The sequence below is a fragment of the Anomaloglossus baeobatrachus genome, chromosome 6 (genome assembly GCF_048569485.1).
Source record: "Anomaloglossus baeobatrachus isolate aAnoBae1 chromosome 6, aAnoBae1.hap1, whole genome shotgun sequence".
Taxonomy (NCBI): domain Eukaryota; kingdom Metazoa; phylum Chordata; class Amphibia; order Anura; family Aromobatidae; genus Anomaloglossus; species Anomaloglossus baeobatrachus.
This window is the reverse complement of record NC_134358.1, coordinates 265592364-265611799: the sequence shown is the minus strand read 5'-3', so window position 1 is coordinate 265611799 and position 19436 is coordinate 265592364. Positions and strand designations below refer to the sequence as shown.

The 19436-nt window shown below is 44.8% G+C and overlaps 1 protein-coding gene across 2 annotated transcripts in view; it reads right to left on the bottom strand.

Annotated features, from left to right (window-relative positions):
• Positions 1 to 19436, bottom strand: part of DROSHA (drosha ribonuclease III) — a 390676-nt gene that overhangs the window by 196222 nt on the left and 175018 nt on the right. For both annotated transcript variants that reach the window (XM_075314852.1, XM_075314853.1), the window contains exon 17: positions 17124 to 17231. In XM_075314852.1, the coding sequence (XP_075170967.1) occupies positions 17124 to 17231 (108 nt within the window). The remainder of the gene's footprint in view (positions 1 to 17123; positions 17232 to 19436) is intronic.

Genomic DNA, 19436 nt, shown 5'->3' with positions numbered 1-19436 from the left:
CTACAACATTAAACGTGAATTATAAATGATATTATTTGGAAATATTAAACACTGAACAATGTTTACTGTAGTGTTAGCGTCATGTCTCCAACGCATAATGGCGCGTTTACATGAAGAACACCAATGGAGATGTTGTATATTCTGTGCATGCTTTCCATACCTGTCATCACCGCCTGCTCGGAGCCTCCTACGGCAGCGGTTACTTGTTATACTTAGCAAATGGGAATGAATGTAAAGCTGGAATAAATGATCTTGGATGTCATGGAGCGCTCATCCCCCGTGTGCTAGGCACGCTTCTCATCACGTACAGCTGGTTCTGCTCAGAACTATTTTCACTTGTTACATGTCATTATACGGGTTCTAGCTATTTTTCTTTTATTTTAATAAAAGCTGTAAAATGTTACTTCTGTTATTGTGAAATATTTGCATATTAGCGATACATTTACATTCCATACTGAGACTGTTGCACAACAGCTTACAGAGCGAGGGGGTGCGCTTGTCATGACAAATCAAAGTCTGCGCGTTCGTGCTTAAGATTCTTATATTGTACCAGCCAGGGCAAAAGAAAAGTATCCCTAACGCTACAAGCAACTGCATTTTACATAGCAAAAGGGAAATGACAACTGTCAATACCCTCGTCTTCCCCTGACTTCTGATGAAAACACTTACATAACAGCTATGCACAGGGTAGGTGATAAATGAATGACCGCCAAGGTCCAACTAGTGGGACTCTACTGATCTAAAACTCCCCTTTTCTCAGGATGGGGATCCCAGCATTTGAGCCCCCAGAAATCAAATCTATCACCTATTCTGAAGGAAGGTGTTATGAATAGAAGGTGGATAAACCCTTATAATTGAGAAAAATTTTAAAGGTTTCTTTTGGCTCTCCAGTTTTACTATTTAGCTTAGCTAAAGGGGTATTCCCATCTCCAAGATGCTATACCAATATGTAGTAGCAGTAGATTATCATTAATGGACTACTTGGCCTGCTGCCAGGTAGTCCAGCATGTTCATGAGCTCTGTAGAATGTCGGAGTCACACTTGTAAGTGACTTGCGCGAGTCTCATATTGCATCACCAGGCACGACCGCACACTCTCCTGACAGGGGCGGGTCGGCTGCATGTATTGCTATGCAGCTGAGACACTCCTGTCCGGACAGCATCAGGCTGTGCCGGGTGATGCCATGCAAGACACGCGCAAGTGTTACTCTGGCCTAACTGCTAGATCTGCAGCAGAGAATGACCAACAGCTCAGTAAGTGACATCACTGGATTCAGAGTTTCTTTCTCTATATTATGCTGCTCTCTGATATGGGTGTAGCAAACACTTGCTGACAGATTCCTGAATGATGAGCCCTGTAATAACCCCACCAATGATTGGCAGCTTTCTGTATACATGGTCTATAGGCAGGTATCTGCCAATCAGTGCAGGGCGCGTGGCTGGACTAGATGGATGCAGGCCAAGTAGTCCTCTAGTAATAATCTGTAATTGTATCAAAACTACAGTAAGCAGCCCAGTATGTGACACACAGCTGGGATCAGGGCCCCTGCTCTTTCATTGTCATGCTCTCAAAATACTTTGCAAAATTCTGGTGACAGATTCCCTTTAATACTATTCTTGTAGACTCTTATGGTCAGCTTAATGCTTTACCCTTATTTTGTCAATTTCCATTTCAGGCAATAGCAGAGATGAGCTTCCTGTGCGACATTTATTCAGGGACAAACATGTACTGTGCCATTTTCTGAAGCACTATATAACCTGAATCAAGTGTTGCTGGCTCATGTCTTTCATGGGGTATTTAATACGTTTTCACCAGCTGGATTCCATTAATAATACAATATTACGTAAAGGACTTGGCAAAGTGCAGGATTCTGCAGGTGGCTAGAGGATTCTAGGGAGGTCACAGGAATACTTGAAGAGACTCGAAATTTTAATAATTTAAACCTATTATTCAATGCAGGAATTGTAAAGTTTATTTGTCCAAAACTTTTCTCTTGGATTTTTAACAGCAGTTCCAGATTTTGAAGACTAGAAGACAAAATGCCAACCTAAACAGCTATTAACTTACTAAGCCAAAGTGATCAGAACTAAAGAAACAATTTAGAAAAATTGAGCTGCTTTGTCTACTTGGCCCTGGCCTCACACCGATACCATGAAATAAATGGCTTGACACTTCCTATTAAGGAATACACAAATCTGTAGGTTATGGTCCATGTACTGACTGCAGGACTACCTGCTGGGACTACCAGCCTCATATGTGCCTATGAGAGCAGCGCTTCACCGAGAACTTGTGAGAAGCTTTGGTGGCACCACTCCACGAGCATGTCATCATGCAGCTGGATGATAACAGCCCCAAACCTAGTGACAGCTTCCCTTTACAGGTGACCAGTCTCCAGGTTAGAAGTGGGCAGTTTTGTCTTTTATTTAGTTAACCAGCTCCGGACTGGGTCAATTTCCTTCGTTCCTGATCAGAACATTTTTTTAATTTTATCGCCTCTAAAAAATATTTTGATCAGATCGGATTTATGTGTCTCTTTGAATACTTTTATTTGCTGATATGGGGGAAAATGTGGTGAAAAATAAGAAATGTGTCTATTTTTCACATATTTTTACAACTATAAGAGACTGCTAACAAAACATTTTACTCAGGCCTGTTTCACACGTCAGTGATCCTGGTACGTATGTGCTAGTTTTTATACGTACCAGAAATAAGGACATACACAGACCCATTATAATCTATGGGTATGCGCACACATCAGTAATTTCTCACGGACCGTGTCTCCTTGTGGCATACACGCATGTCCATGATTTCTGCACGGAGACATGTCCATTTTTCTCTGGCATCACTGATGTCACACAGAACACACAATGGTGTGGTCCGTGAAACACATACCAGAAAACACGTACATTTAAAATAAAAAGCTTTTTAAACTCACCGGTCTCCAGTGATGCTGTCTTCAGTCGCTGCTGTCTCCTGCTTCCAGGCAGGATAATTATGGTCAAGAATATGCAGTTACCGGAAGTAACTGCAGAGGGGAGACAGCAGTGGCCAGACACAGAAGAGCAGGAGATTCGGCACCACGGACAGCAGGAGTGGGGACCGGTGAGTTTGGAGTACCTGATCTCCATGTGCTATCACTGACCAACAGATAGAACATGGAGAACACACGTGTGCCATGAATCACGGCACACGGAGGGACATATACGTTTTTAACGTCAGTAAAAAACATCTGTGTTTTCCCTGACGTGTGATACAGGCTTTAGAAAGTATTTTTATATAATAGACATGCATATTTTTTACAGAAGCGGGGCTAGAAACAGCGATTCAGGCTAGCTGTGTTTTTTTGTATTGTTGTTTTGTTTATTTATGGTCTTTTTCTTAGGGGTACTTCTCACATAGCGAGATCGCTAGCGAGATCGCTGCTGAGTCACGGTTTTTGTGACGCACCAGTGACCTCATTAGCGATCTCGCTGTGTGTGACACTGAGCAGCGATCTGGCCCTTGCTATGAAATCGCTGCTCGTTACACACAATGCTGGTTCATTTTTTGGACGTTACTCTCCCGCTGTGAAGCACAGATTGCTGTGTTTGACAGCGAGAGGGCAACGATCTGAATGTGCAGGGAGCAGGCAGCCGGCTTCTGACAGCCTGCGGTAAGCTGTAACCAAGGTAAATATCGGGTAACCAAGCGAAGGGCTTTGCTTGGTTACCTGATATTCACCTTGGTTACTAGCGTCCGCCGCTCTCAGGCTGCCAGTGCTGGCTCCCTGCTCCCTGCACACGTAGCCAGAGTACACATCGGGTAAATAAACAAAACGGTTTGCTTATTAACCCAATGTGTACTCTGGCTAGGAGTGCAGGGAGCCAGCGCTAAGCGGTGTGCGCTGGTAACCAAAGTAAAAACCGGGTAAACAAGCGCTTGGTTACCCGATATTTACCTTAGTTACCAAGCGAAGCATCGCTTCCACGCGTCGCTGGTGGCTGGTCACTGGTGAGATCTGCCTGATTGACAGCTCACCAGCGACTATGTAGCGATGCACCAGCGATCCTGACCAGGTCAGATCGCTGGTGGGATTGCTGGAGCATCGCTAAAGTGTGATGGTACCCTTAGTTTATTTTTGCTTTATTTTTTAATTTACTTTACACACTGTTCTCCCCATGAGGTCTTAAAAGACCTCTGTGTGAGGGGGAAATTTTAACATGTTAAAAAATTCAACATCAATAGCGCCTGTTCCCTCCCTACACCCTGCAATACAATGACTGCTGGGTCCGGAGAAGGAAGCACTGTCAGTGCTTTCTAATCTACATACACAATTGCTGGTTCAATGCTCTGTATACAAAGATCAGAAAAGTAAACAAGGTAATAAACAACATTTATCTTCTTTGTGGGGAGTCTGCCTGTGTCTGACAGTCAGCTCTCCACCTTCACAGCTGTATGATCTCCAGTAAACTACTTACACTGCATAAAAATTTTAGAACAACAGTGTAGATTACCTGAACATTTAAATTTTATGGCCAGTCTAAAAGTAGTTAAGTTTTTATTTTAAGCTAATTTTTAATGGTCTTAACTAAGTGAGTGATATTTGCAATCACATTTTGCAGTGCAACTATAAGCCATGCCCCCTGAGAATCCTGTAAGCCATGCCCCCTGAGAATCCTGTAAGCCATGCCCCCTGAGAATCCTGTAAGCCATGCCCCCTGAGAATTCTGTAAGCCATGCCCCCTGAGAATCCTGTAAGCCATGCCCCTTGAGAATCCTGGAAGCTATGCCCCCTGAGAATCCTGGAAGCAACGCCCCCTGAGAATCCTGGAAGCAACGCCCCCTGAGAATCCTGGAAGCAACGCCCCCTGAGAATCCTGGAAGCAACGCCCCCTGAGAATCTTGGAAGCAACGCCCCCTGAGGATCCTGGAAGCCATGCCCCCTGAGAATCCTGGAAGCCATGCCCCCTAAGAATCCTGGAAGCCATGCCCTATTGGTAAAGACTGGGAAAACTAGAAGAAAAGAAAAAAAGTCTGCGTGATTAAAATAAGATCAAAACTTGCCACTTTTTACCTGGTGACAGGACCTCTTTAAGCAGAGAACATAAAACTTACAATTAAAATCCCGTCTACATACACCTTAGCCGTATTTATTAAAACTCAGGTTATCCCAAATCCTGACTTTTCATTCTTGAACACATTAGCTGAAATTCTCACAAAAATACAAGATACAATGGCCAGGAAGTGTTCTTAAACGTGGTTTGTACTTGGTACCATATGATTTCAGCTATAAAAGCCTGCTTGAACTACAATGGAAAGAGCGCCAATTCAGAGAGCCAAGAAGTCATAGTATCATGACAAGTTAACAACTAGGCAGGATTATATTTTGACATCTTTACAAAAGTGTATTTTCATTTAAGAATTCCTACAGTTAACATAAGTGCGGCAGATATGGAATATTCTATTGATTATAAACACTTTCCAAAACCATGTCAAGTGACCTAAATTCTCACACGAGAAAAAGGTTTTAAAAAGAATATACCACCTTATTATTACAGTAGCCAACCTCAAACAAGCCATGCTCTGTGACCTGTGCAGCTTCACTATGCAGGGAGGAGGCCCCCACCACCTACTGTGCTCCGACGTAATCTATATAGACAGCTTACCTTTTATTGCAGTCCAGCCTGTGATGATAATGAAATATGTGCAGAAAAGTAATATCTCCTGGACACACACGTTTACTATTAATCATACATTTTCTTATATTTTTTGTGTAATTATCCTCCAGACCTTGCGGACTTCTGAATTTTCATAATGTTACTTCATTAGGGTATTTTGTTTCCTTCTTTCCCATACACTGTGCTGTTGCAATTCCAAGTTCATGCTCCTTTAGTATATGCTTTCAACTGCTGCACAGCCAAAATGTGTACTCTACAGTGTGTCCACCCATATTCTGTCCATCGCCATTAACTTGAGAACGGCGGCAGCTATAGGCATAGAAGTGCAGTCTAGGTATAGCAAAGTAGCCATGCGCTATGCAATGAAACCACCTATAGCGCCACCTGGTGGAAAACAACGGAGTTAGCATTTTTATCTCAAAAACGAAATGAGACAGAGAATAAAAGTGAATTACAAAGTTGCAGGGCATCATCAATTTAATATGAATTGACACCTTTCATACAGAAATGCTATGATATGAAACCCATGACCCCCCAAAACATTGAATGCTGGTCACGCATATGGCGCTCATTTAACTTTGATGCTCAAAGGGGCCACCGTCAGCTGCAATGCACATCTGGACTCTGGACAGCATACTGTATCTTGCTGCACGTTGTGCAATATGGTAGGTGACACGTTTGCACAAGCATCTGTGATACGTCGTCGTAGGTCCTGCAATGTTGGTGCAGGGTCGCATACACCTGATGATTGATGTGACCTCACAGAAAGAAGTCCAATGGGGCCAGGTCAGGTGAGCGTGGAGGACATTCCACACAGCCACCATACCCAATGACTTGTAGGAAGGTCTCCATGAGGTATCGCTTCATGTCCGCAGCCTTGTGAGTTTTACACGTTCTAAATCATAGCATTTCTGTAGGCAAGGTGTCGATTCGTATTGAATTGATGATGCCCTACAACTTTGTAATTCACTTTTTTTCTCAATCTCGTTCCGTTTTCGAGATAAAAATGCTAACTCCGTTGTTTCCACCAGGTGGCGCTATAGGTGGTTTCATTGCGTAGAGCATGGCTACTTTACTATACCTAGACACCACTTCTATGCATATAGCTGCCGCTGTTCTCATGTTAATGGCGGTGGACAGGATATGGGTGGACACTGTATAATATACAAACAATTTGTGTATTGGACTGAGCCACTCATCTTCCCCATAAACAGACTGGGGAATTCTATTACACAAATTATTTGAATATAATACACAGCTCTTTATTGATTAGTACAGTAGCATAGTGTTTGGGAGAGAAAGAAGCAAAACATGGTAATTAAGTATATTCCAAAAATTCCTAATTCCTGAAAATTGCTTAATAGTGATATTTCAAAGAAATAAGAAGAGAAACTAAAGGTATAGTACGAGAAAACTGGGTGGGTCTAGCAGATAATTCTTTTAGTGTACAACACAACTGACAAGGAAAAGAAACACCTGCCAAAGGGAATTTGTCACCAGGTTTTTTCCACTTAACTGAGAGCAGCATAAAATAGGGGCAGAGATCCTGATTCCAGTTATGTGTCACTTACTGGGGTGCTTAGTGTAGTTTTGATAAAATCACTATTTACTCAGCAATACATCATTAGAGGACTACTTGGCGTGCTTCAGGTAGTCCAGCATATTCCTGAGCTCTGTATAACAGCTAGATCTGCAGCAGAGAAAACATTGATTTTATCAAAATGACAGCAAACAGCTCAGTAAGTGACACATCGCTGGAATCAGGGTCTCTGTCTCTACATTATGCTCATCTCAGATGAGGTAGCAAAAACTTGGTCACAGATTCCCTTTAAGTGTGACCTGTCTCCTACACACTCAACATCACGTCACAATTATGTCATGAAACAACTCTTTACGCAGTAGCCTTCAGAGCCTTCTTGCAAACCACCATACCAAATTTGCATTGATAGACGAGTTATAAATGGAGAAAAAAAGCTTGCTCAGGACACTAGAGTAAAAAAATACCCAAACTCATTAATACACACCTAACAGAACCCACCTGGATTCAGAAGAGGTAGCTCTGTGGTCTACATTGGCACAGTTAAGTCCCTGTTGAACTATTTCCTGGACAGCTGCTGCCAGTGATTGACTGCAGTAGTCAGATGACTTAACAGCACGTCGGGTCGGATGACCCACTGCTTCAGTCATCTAATTGCTGCAGCCAATCACAGACCACAGTAGTCTATTGGCTGGTTGAACGGTGATGTCTCCACTTCTTGAGCTGTTGCAGACCCTCGAGTGGCCTGCGCTGTGTACAGTAGGGTGCCGGTAAGACTGTACTACTTTCTACACACGCAGTCAAACTTTTGATTTGCCCAAACAACCCCTTATAAAGATGCTCCAAATATAGTTTTGTCCGGCATTGATATCTGGAGCGTACACATGGTTCTCCACAGATGATGTACTGGAACATTTCATCAGCACACACTTCGTTCTCACTTAAGTTTTAAGTGCCAAAATCCAACCTTTATCAGCGGCTTTGCGGTAAATGTACATTTGCTATTCATACAAGTGCCCAGGACACTTGAGGCACGGAAGAGGTTAATTTGATTAGTACTTAGCCTTGTGTGAGACGGCAGATAGAATCGGGTGCATGTTCCCTCACGTGTCTAGCATTTTGTAGACTTGACAAGATAAATGTATTTCATCTCTCAAGTTGGAAATGAAAAATTACTTTTCTGCCTTAATGCATTGGTTTTAAAATTATTAAAGATTAACCGCGTTTGGCATTTTACAATGTCTTGGCAGTCACTGGAGATAATTGCAGGCCTTAAGGAAATATACAAGGGCCAGAGAATTATGTATTCTATGCATTCAATGTTGTATAATGTATGGGCAGGAATAGGCTTAGGATTCCACTTTGTGCATAAAATATAGGCAAATATAGGTTTTGAGGAAAATATAAGGGGAAGAGACATAGCATGAAATTTTCCAGTGCCTCAACTATGAGGGTGTCCTGCAGCCGAAACCTTCAGTAATTAGTAGTGATGAGTGAACATGCCCAGCACTGCTCGTTACTGGATCGAGCTTCGGGATGAGCTCAGCCGAGGATCGCGGGCACTCGGATATTAGTTAGTGAAACTACCATAAAGCACAGGCTTGCTTCACTGCATAATGTGTGCAGGAACCCCAGGGTGAGCAATTCAGTCTCTAAATAGCTGTTCTGGGGAAAAAAAACAACAACAACATTCTTGAACAAAGTGAGAACCCCCCAAAAATGTATGTGGGCAGAGACCCAAACAGGCAAATCATTGACTTTCCATCAACAGAGCTTCAGACCAGCTTGAATCAAGTAACGAGCATTCAAGCATTTTAGTGCTTGCCCATCACTAGTAATTAGTTGACCTCTGAAGTCTGGAAGCCCCTGCAGCATAGGCAGAGGGAAATTGAAGAGTTAAAACTTCTTTAAGACACTTTTCTCTAACTCCAGTCCTCAAGAAACACCAACAGATCATATTTTCAGGATTTCCTTAGTATTGCACAGGTGATGTGCAAGAAATACAATAAACTTGGTGGCTCTTGAGGATTCGTGGGGAACATTCTTTTAAAGAGTTTACTGGCAAGGGGTGTCAAGAGTGTAGGAAAGTCAAATATTGATAACCTATCATAAGAAGCCTTAAAGGGAACCTGTCATCAGAAATTTTGCTTGAAACCTAAAAGTTTCCCCTTCTGCAGCTCTTGGGCTGCATTCTAGCAAGGTTCCTGTACTTTTTGTGGCCCCTTTTAAACCAAATTAAATACTTTATAAACTTGTACCTTTTGCTACGTAAATTTTGTAAATCGTCCATGGGGGCGGGCTCTCTGCTGACCGTTGCTGTTCCTCCAGCAGATTTACGCCGCCCCCCAACGCTGAATTTCATATCTCAGGACGCCGCCCCTGGGCGCCCGTGTCCCGCGCATGCGCTGTGCGACTGTAGCGGGACTGTGCACTGTGTGCACGTGTGACCGCTGGTGACGTTTTGCGCAGGCACGAGGTTATGGGCGGCGCTGTGAGTGTCATCAACAAGTGCCGCCCATAACCTCGTGACCACACTTTCCCCTCTTCTTCCAGCGTTCAGCGCAAGCGCTTGCTGGCCAGATGACCCGACGTCACCTCTTTCCCATCTTGCCCTGCTGCAAGACGTCAGGTCATTTGGCCAGCAAGCGCTTACGCAGAACGCTGGAGACAGTGGGGGAAAGCGCGTCCACGAGATTATGGGCGGGCACTTGCGATGCAATCACAACGCCGCCCATAATCTCGTGGTGCGACCACGTCACCAGCGATCCTGGCGTGGGCGGCACCTCGGGCGCAGTGGGCGGCGTCCTGATGGATGAAATGGAGCGTGGGGGGTCGGCGTCAATGTGCTGGAGGAACAGCAACGGTCACCAGAGAGCCCGTCCCCATGGACGATTTACAAAATTTACATAGCAAAAGGTACAAGTTTATAAAGTATTTAATTTGGTTTAAAAGGGGCCACAAAAAGTACATGAACCTTGCCAGGAGCTGCAGAGGGGGAAACTTTTAGGTTTAAAGCAAAATTTCTGATGACAGGTTCCCTTTAAGGCTCCTTATGATAGGTTATCAATATTTGACTTTCCTACACTCTTGACACCCCTTGCCAGTAAACTCTTTGAAGGAGTTGCAGCTCCCCAAGGAGTATTAAGTGTTCTTAATTGTTTGCATTGCTCCATACAGCTCAAAACCATATTAAGTAGAGGCTGCTCAGTGTCATTCACTTTGCTTGGGGCACAAACACATCAGCGTTTTCCTGTCACACTGCCGGATCCGGCACAAGGGCAGTACAGTACAATACAGTTCACAGACAGTGCGGCAAGCCCCGGCCACATGCTGTCACATGCTCCGGTCACATGACCGCATGTGCCCGGAGCTTGAACTTTATTGTACTGTACTGCCTTTGCACCGGATCTGCGAGTGCGGCAGGAAAACGCTGATGTGAAACCAGCCTTAGCTGAGCACAGTGACTACAGACTATAGTATTGTTGCCGTGACTCTGAATAGCATCATATGGCTGTTTTTCTCGAATGATAATGTGCATGTACCCTGTGATGAGCGAGAAATGAGTGAACAATCCAAAAAAACATTTATTCCCTGCAATCCAGAAGGTTCATAAAACATAATCCCCCACACAGAGGGTAATATAGTCCAGTAATGGCATAAATGTCCCGGGAATGAGTCACACTCCTCCAGCAGTAATTTTTCAGGGAAATCGGGGTTTCTCTCTTGTAAGTCTCACCAAGAATGAGTAATCCCCCAGGTAAACAGAGAGTTTAGGTGGATCCCAGGCCCCCTCCTCCAGACCTAGGGACAGAAGCACTGTAAGGGGATATAACCTGACTTTGGACAAACAATATATCGAATAGACAAACCACCACGCCCACAACATGAACCCACACAAAATGGTACATAACTCACAATATCACATACCCCAAGACTATTCTAGCGATATCATTTAGGAACGCATTTGTCATATAACTAGTAAAGATCGGAAATTTAATCTCATAGTTGCTCAGAAATGCGGCCAGATAACCGAACTGCTAAGTAGACGACATCGGAATCACTTGTAATATGGCCACATATGTAGCAAAATAACATTACACTTCTTAGTACCTTGGGAGGGGAGGGGGGTGGAATGGCTAATACGTTACAAGCCATTGAGCACAAAGCAACAATGGCCTTTTAATTTCCCTTCACTCTTGGTTCTAGACACACCATCCGAGTATTAAAGTCATGTCCCACTCCAGGAAGCTGACATGCTTGTCTAGTGCCAGTCAAATGGAAAATAAACCCTTGACAGTTTGGCAGAATGCATTTAAGAATCACCGATTCACACACATGAGCAATGGCAGAAAAAAAATGAAATGGTTTAACGGTTGATAAACAGTAGCGCAATCTCGGAGGCAAGGGTTAATGTCTTTTTAGGGAAGTGAAGGATTAATACGCTGTTTACATCTGAACGAGGACAGGTCTAACGCGTCTGCAAGAAAAGGGATTCAATCTTTTTCTGAAGAGCAAAGGGGTTTATTTGTGCCTTGCAGGTCTGCTGACAGTGAAGGATTTACTCACTGCCTTCTCTGTATGGAGGATTAATGTTCTGAAACACTGTTTTGGCCAGGAAATGGATTAATCTGTATTGGCCATGTTTGTGTATAGTGGTGACAACAATACGAATGTTTTGTGCAAACGGTGAGAAAGTGAGATTATGATGTAAGACTACCATTAAGAGAAACGGCAAACTGTATGACGGATCATGAAACGTGGAAAATATGACAGCAATATCATGGCACACATACAAAGAGGTAAGGAGGTCTGTTAACAAAAGGGTAACACAAAGGAAAGTACCCAAAAAGTTTACATCTGCCTAAAAGTTACATGTACTAAAACAGGTCAACAGATTAGTCCTAGAAAATCAAAGTCTTGTCCCCAAGATATTGCAATACTGATATTTCATATATTTTATCCTAGTTAAAGCACATATGCGAGGCAGCAATCCTACCACTGGCAATTGCTAAGATTCTGGAATTCCCCGTCTGCCTGTAATTCTATGCTTACATAGTCAGTACTCGGGACGAGCGGACCCGTGGAAGTTCGATTCGGCGGGTTCAGCCGGACTTTAGATTTTGGTTTGGGACCCGGACTTGACCTGAACCCCAATGTCACTAAATGGGCAGACCGGCTCCCCGCCCACATGCAGCCAGCCATAAATGGAACACTTCTGGGGAGGATGGGAGGGGTTTTTCCATTTTTGCATGGCACATACCACATCTGATCATGCTGTTACCTGGAGTGGAAGCCATTCAAACACTGCACGTGGCTCTTACTGGGCCGAGGACAAAGCGTACCCGAGCACAGCGATGCTTGCGTTAGTAGTTTTCATATGTAAAGCATCCGAAACTCAGTTTTGTTTTTTTTTTTTTAAAGTTTGTGTTCGGTATGAACACCAAACTTCGGGTTCTCTCATCTCTACCCACAAGTACAGTGTTTCTGCATTTGTCTAAATACTATTCAGCAAATTTTAGAACTTTTCAGCTAAGGACTACATTTGGTATTTTTCAGAATATTAGGCTGGAGTTAGACATTTGTGTGAAGAAAACAAAAATTTGTCACTAACTTCCGCAAATTGTGGAAGACACTATCCCTGTGTGGTTATCCGCATAGCAGACAGGAGCCAAAGTAGTCTGCTGTGTAACATGTACTAGTGTATTTAGCAATTTTTTTTTTAACATGAATAACATCTGTGTAAAAATTCACTTGGGTTAATTACCCGATGTGTACTCCAGCTACGTGTGCAGGGAGCCAGCACTGGCAGCGTGAGAGCACACCGCTTAGCGCTGGCTCCCTGCACTCCTAGCCAGAGTACACATCGGGTAATTACCCGATGTGTACTCCGGCTACGTGTGCAGGGAGCCGACACTGACAGCGTGAGAGCAGCGGACGCTGGTAACGAAGGTAAATATCGGGTAACCAAGTAAAGGGCTTCTTGGTTACCCAATGTTTACCTTGGTCACCAGCGTCCGCAGAAGCCGGCTCCCTGCTCACTGCACATTCAGTTGTTGCTCTCTCGCTGTCACACACAGCGATCTGCGCTTCACAGCGGGACAGCAACAACTAAAAAATGGTCCAGGACATTCAGCAATAACCAGCGACCTCACACCAGGGGCCAGGTCATTGCTGGATGTCACACACAGCAACATCGCTATCAACATCGCTGTTACGTCACAAAAATCGTGCCTCAGCAGCAATGTTGCTAGAGATGTTGCTTAGGCTACTTTCACACATCAGTTTTCTGCATTCAGGCACAATCCTTTTTTTTCCTGATCCAAAGGATCCGGCAAAAAAATGTAAAACCGTATCCACCGGAGCGGCAGCGTGATTAACCCTTTCTTTCTTCTGGTTACTAGGGTAATAATGCAGAGACGTTTGTAGTCATGCCCATAGAGAATTAGATGAAGGACGCCCCTTTGGTAAAATTAGTACTCAATAAAACAGCTTATATCTCAGAAACTGCAAGGTGGACATAAGAATAGAAAACTGAGTAATTAGGGGAGTGGTGGGAATAAAAGAGCAAACACTGGCCACATTTGACACACACACACACACACACACACACACACACACACACACACACACCTGTTAGATTTCATTTTTTTTTTAAACTTTTTTTCTTAATTTTCTTTTCACTTGATAGATGTAGTAAGTCACATAACTGCATACTAGTGATAAGAATACTACCGCATATATTCCTACAGCTGAGCAGCCTGTGTAGATCGGAAAAAATCTATGTTCTCAGGGAGGGAGATGAAAAAACAATGCGTGCAAAGGAAAGGAATATCACTGCAGGAAAGACATTGTGCCAATGCATGATAGATCGTTAGAAAAGCATTGCCCGAGACACACAGACCTCAAGCCCATCATCTACTGGGAGGAACACACCATTTGAAGTCTGCAGACTGAAACTTGGTGCACATTTTCAACACTAACCAATAAAATATATAAGAAATATTTTTATAGCCTTTATTGGCTAAAATAAAAATAAAAATAAAAAAAACGTTTGCATATGAACACAGAAGTGGCAAACAGTTTTTGGGAAAATAAAGGTTTTAAAGTGATGGGACCCAGCTTTAAATGTGTTCTCCATTACTAAACAATTGAATCTATTTAGAAATACAAATTACTATGTGTTCTCCACTTATCGGCTACAGCCTTCACAATTCGTCTGAACAACTGCTTCATATTTGGTAATAAGGAGGCTGCAGCTAAGGCCCATTTCACACATCCGACATTTCGCCGGATTCGGCACACTCCAGTACAGTGTTAATACTGTACAATGGCATCGCGGCACATGACAGCATGCCATTGTACTGTATTACACTGTACTGGAGTGTGCCGAATCCGGTGAAATGCTGGATGTGTGAAACGGGCCTAATCAGTGGCTAATGAGTGGAGGCCAGGACACTGCCTGGGCACACATACAGACTGCAGAGAAGTGGAGGCAGTCTGGGAGGTTCGTGATAAACATATTTTTTTTTTAATCCACCACCCTGGTCCCATTATGTTTAACTTGTTTAGCAGTGGGGAAAACTATTATAGGGAACCTGTCACTTGATTCATGCTTTCCGAACCGCTGGAGTTAGGTGTATTTTTCTTTTGAAAAGTGCTTACTTTTCAGAGAAAAACATAGTTCAAAGATCTGTTAAAAAAACTGGAGACAAGACCAGTAATGCAGTCCCATGCCGGCCTCTCCCTGCTCCGTCCCATGCTGTCTTCTCCCTGCGCCGTCCCATGCCAGCCTCTCCCTGAGCTGTCTCATGCCGTCCTCTCCCTGCGCCGTCCCATGCCAGCCTCTCCCTGAGCTGTCTCATGCTGGCCTCTCCCTGCACTGCAACATGCTAGCCCCTCCCTCTGCCTTCCCATGCCAGCCACTCCCTGTGCCGTCCCATGCCGGCCCCACCCTGCACTGTCTCATACCGGCCCCTCCCTGCACCGCCCCTTGCCGGCCCCTCCCTGCGCCTCCCCATGCCGGCTCCTCCCTGAGCCGCCCCATGCCTGCTTCTCCCTGCAAAGCCCCATGACGGCCTCTCCCTGCACCGCCCCATGCCAGCCTCTCCCTGAGCTGTCTCATGCCGGCCTCTCCCTGCACTGCAACATGCTAGCCCCTCCCTCTGCCGTCCCATGCCAGCCTCTCCCTGTGCCGGCCCCACCCTGCACTGTCTCATACCGGCCCCTCCCTGCACCGCCCCCTTGCCGGCCCCTCCCTGCGCCTCCCCATGCCGGCCCCTCCCTGAGCCGCCCCATGCCTGCTTCTCCCTGCAAAGCCCCATGCCGGCCTCTCCCTGCACCGCCCCATGCCGGCCTCTCCCTGCACCATCCCATGCCAGCTTCTCTCTGCACCGTCCCATGCCGGCTTCTCCGTGCACCATCCCATGCAGGCTTCTCCCTGCGCAATCCCATGCAGGCTTCTCCCTGCGCCATCCCATGCCGCCCCCTCCCTGTGCCATCCCATGCCGGCTTCTCCCTGCGCCGTCCCATGCCGGCTTCTCCCTGTGCCGTCCCATGCTGGCTTTTCCTTGCACCGTCCCATACCGGCTTCTCTCAACCCTGCTGCAGGCGATTTTCTGGTTTGTAACTGGTGTGTAAAAACAAAAAAAAGCCTGTTGGCCACCCCTAGCAGCACTGGAGAAGCTTTAAAGGGTGACTCTGGACTAGTTTTGAAAGATCTTCTAACAGTTTTTTTCCCTGAAAGGCCGCAAACAAGGGGTCATACGCTGACCTGTGGTTTGGCCAGCATAAATCAGATGACAAGTTCCCTTTAAGGTTTTATTGTGCCTTTCCTGTACAAAAATATAAAAAAGACTAGTGTGAGATATAGTTAGGTAAGAAATACGTTACACTAGCCGGCCCCTCCCTGCGCCTCCCCATGCCGGCCCCTCCCTGAGCCGCCCCATGCCTGCTTCTCCCTGCAAAGCCCCATGCCGGCCTCTCCCTGCACCGCCCCATGCCGGCCTCTCCCTGCACCATCCCATGCCAGCTTCTCTCTGCACCGCCCCATGCCAGCCTCTCCCTGAGCTGTCTCATGCCGGCCTCTCCCTGCACTGCAACATGCTAGCCCCTCCCTCTGCCGTCCCATGCCAGCCTCTCCCTGTGCCGTCCCATGCCGGCCCCACCCTGCACTGTCTCATACCGGCCCCTCCCTGTACCACCCCTTGCCGGCCCCTCCCTGCGCCTCCCCATGCCGGCCCCTCCCTGAGCCGCCCCATGCCTGCTTCTCCCTGCAAAGCCCCATGCCGGCCTCTCCCTGCACCGCCCCATGCCGGCCTCTCCCTGCACCATCCCATGCCAGCTTCTCTCTGCACCGTCCCATGCCGGCTTCTCCGTGCACCATCCCATGCAGGCTTCTCCCTGCGCAATCCCATGCAGGCTTCTCCCTGCGCCATCCCATGCCGCCCCCTCCCTGTGCCATCCCATGCCGGCTTCTCCCTGCGCCGTCCCATGCCGGCTTCTCCCTGTGCCGTCCCATGCTGGCTTTTCCTTGCACCGTCCCATACCGGCTTCTCTCAACCCTGCTGCAGGCGATTTTCTGGTTTGTAACTGGTGTGTAAAAACAAAAAAAAGCCTGTTGGCCACCCCTAGCAGCACTGGAGAAGCTTTAAAGGGTGACTCTGGACTAGTTTTGAAAGATCTTCTAACAGTTTTTTTCCCTGAAAGGCCGCAAACAAGGGGTCATACGCTGACCTGTGGTTTGGCCAGCATAAATCAGATGACAAGTTCCCTTTAAGGTTTTATTGTGCCTTTCCTGTACAAAAATATAAAAAAGACTAGTGTGAGATATAGTTAGGTAAGAAATACGTTACACTAGCTCAAACAATTTGTTATCTCAAAATATAAAACATTCCTCGTATATACGCACATGAGATAATGTATTGACTCACCTGCAACAAACAGCGCTCCTTAAACACATATCCAATTAGTCTATCTAAATGCATGAGGCATTTATGGTAGCGAATGTGATGAGTCAGCACTGGGAGCATCATGGCATGCTAAAAAAAAAAACACACGAAAAAGAAAGAAAATAACATGTATTAAACCATTAGATATAACGAAAAAAAAATCCCCAGCAGAATAACAATAGCATCTGCAGAATGGCAGTCAATTACGATAGCCGGTGACTGAGAGGACATGTTAGATTACTTTTGGAGGGTTCAGGCCCTTGAAACGTGTATACATAAAAAGATACATACCAGTTTGCGGTTGCATTCGCACTTAATAAAAAATTGGATTTTTTTTAAACAGGCGATGCTAGCTTTACTTATCCCATGAAATAAAATTAGAAGCAGCAAGCAAGTAGACAATGCATAATGATGGAGAGAACAACAGTAAAGCCAGGCAGGCAGTGACAGATCGAGAACTCCGGAGAATAGAAATCCGGGAGCCCTGGACAGGTGGCATGGCTGTTATCATATCACGTCTTAGAGGGCCCTGACAGTCAGAATTTTTATGACCTGGTCAAAATGATCAAGGGAGGTGAGCTATTTAATATATACACACAGATAGAGCGCTTTGGCCACATAGCGGCTTTACAAGTGCAGAAGGGGACTGACTGATCCAGTATTAGGCTTGACGTTAATCACACCTGAATGCGGCGATTGAAGTGAAATTAGCCGCTCTTTTAGAACGGTTACCCAGGCACATCTGAGGAATTCATCTGATCCAGCACCGCATTTCGGCACATCAGCATTTCCTATTGAATTTCATGCAGCTGAATAAAACATTGCTTTTCTGGTCCGCATACTGCAGCGTCCTGACACTGCTCAGATGAAGACCGTTATTACAGACACGATGTAGAGGGGACAGCTCAGAAGAAATAATAATGACCAGCACGGCGTCTCACCGGTTAACACTACACATGCGGCAATGGCGCTCCAAGCTGGGAGCGGACGAAGAGGAAGGGCGTCAAAGGACGAGGGGTATATGAGATAAAATATCACATATTAACATCAGCTTTTCAGAAACATTTTTTTTTTCTGTCCTATCCTAATAGGGTTGTTTCTGGATTGATTTTCAGGACTGCCCCTTTCCCTAGCCTCACACTTCCCAGTGGACTGTGTGATCCAAAATGAATAACAGTTAAAGGGAATCTCTCACCAGTTTTTTGGTACCTCATCTAAAAGCAGCATAATTTAGGGGAAGAGACTCCGATTCCAGCGATGTGTCAGTGGGCTGCTTGCTGTAGTTTTGATAAAATCACTGGTTTCTCTGCCGCAGCTCTAGCAGTTATTTGCATGTGGAGCTCTATAACCCATCCCACACACCCACACCACTGATTGGCAGCTTTCTGCCCATACACGGTGTATACAGAAAGCTGCCAATCAGTGCTGTGGGTGGGGGTCATACAGCGGTTATAATAATAAATTTTATTGATATAGCGCCAACATATTCCACAGCACTTTACAACTAACCCCTTAGTGACGGAGCTAATTTTCACCTTAATTACCAGACCAAATTTTGCAATTCTGACCAGTGTCACTTCATGAGGTTATAACTCTGGAACGCTTCAACGGATCCCGGTGATTCTGAGAATGTTTTTTCGTGACATATTGGACTTCATGTTAGTACAAAATTTTGGCAATATTTTTGCGTTTCTTTAGAAAAAAAAAATGAATTTTGGCAAAAATTTTGAAAAAATTGCAATTTTTAACTTTTGAATTTTTATACCGTTAAACCAGAGATTTCTGTGACACAAAATAGTTAATAAATAACATTTCCAACATGTCTACTTTACATAAGCACAATTTTGGAAACAAAATGTTTTTTGTTAGGAAGTTAGAAGAGTTCAAAGTTTATGAGCAATTTCTCATTTTTACATCAAAATTTACAAAACCATTGTTTTAGGGACCACATCACATTTGAAGTGACTTCATTAGGCCTAGATGACAGAAAATACCCAAAAGTGACACCATTCTAAAAACTGCACCCCCCAAACTACTCAAAACCACATCCGAGAAGTTTATTAACCCTTCAAGTGCATCACAAGAACTAAAGCAATGTGGAATGCAAAAAATAAAATTTTACCTAAAAATGTTGCCCTACTCCAAATTTATTCACATTTAGAAGAAATAACACAACAAAATGGGCCCTAAAACTTGTTACCCACTTTCTTATGAACACGCCGATACCCCACATGTGGTCAGAAACCTCTATTTTGACAAATGGGAGGGCTCAGAATAGAAGGAACAATATTTGAA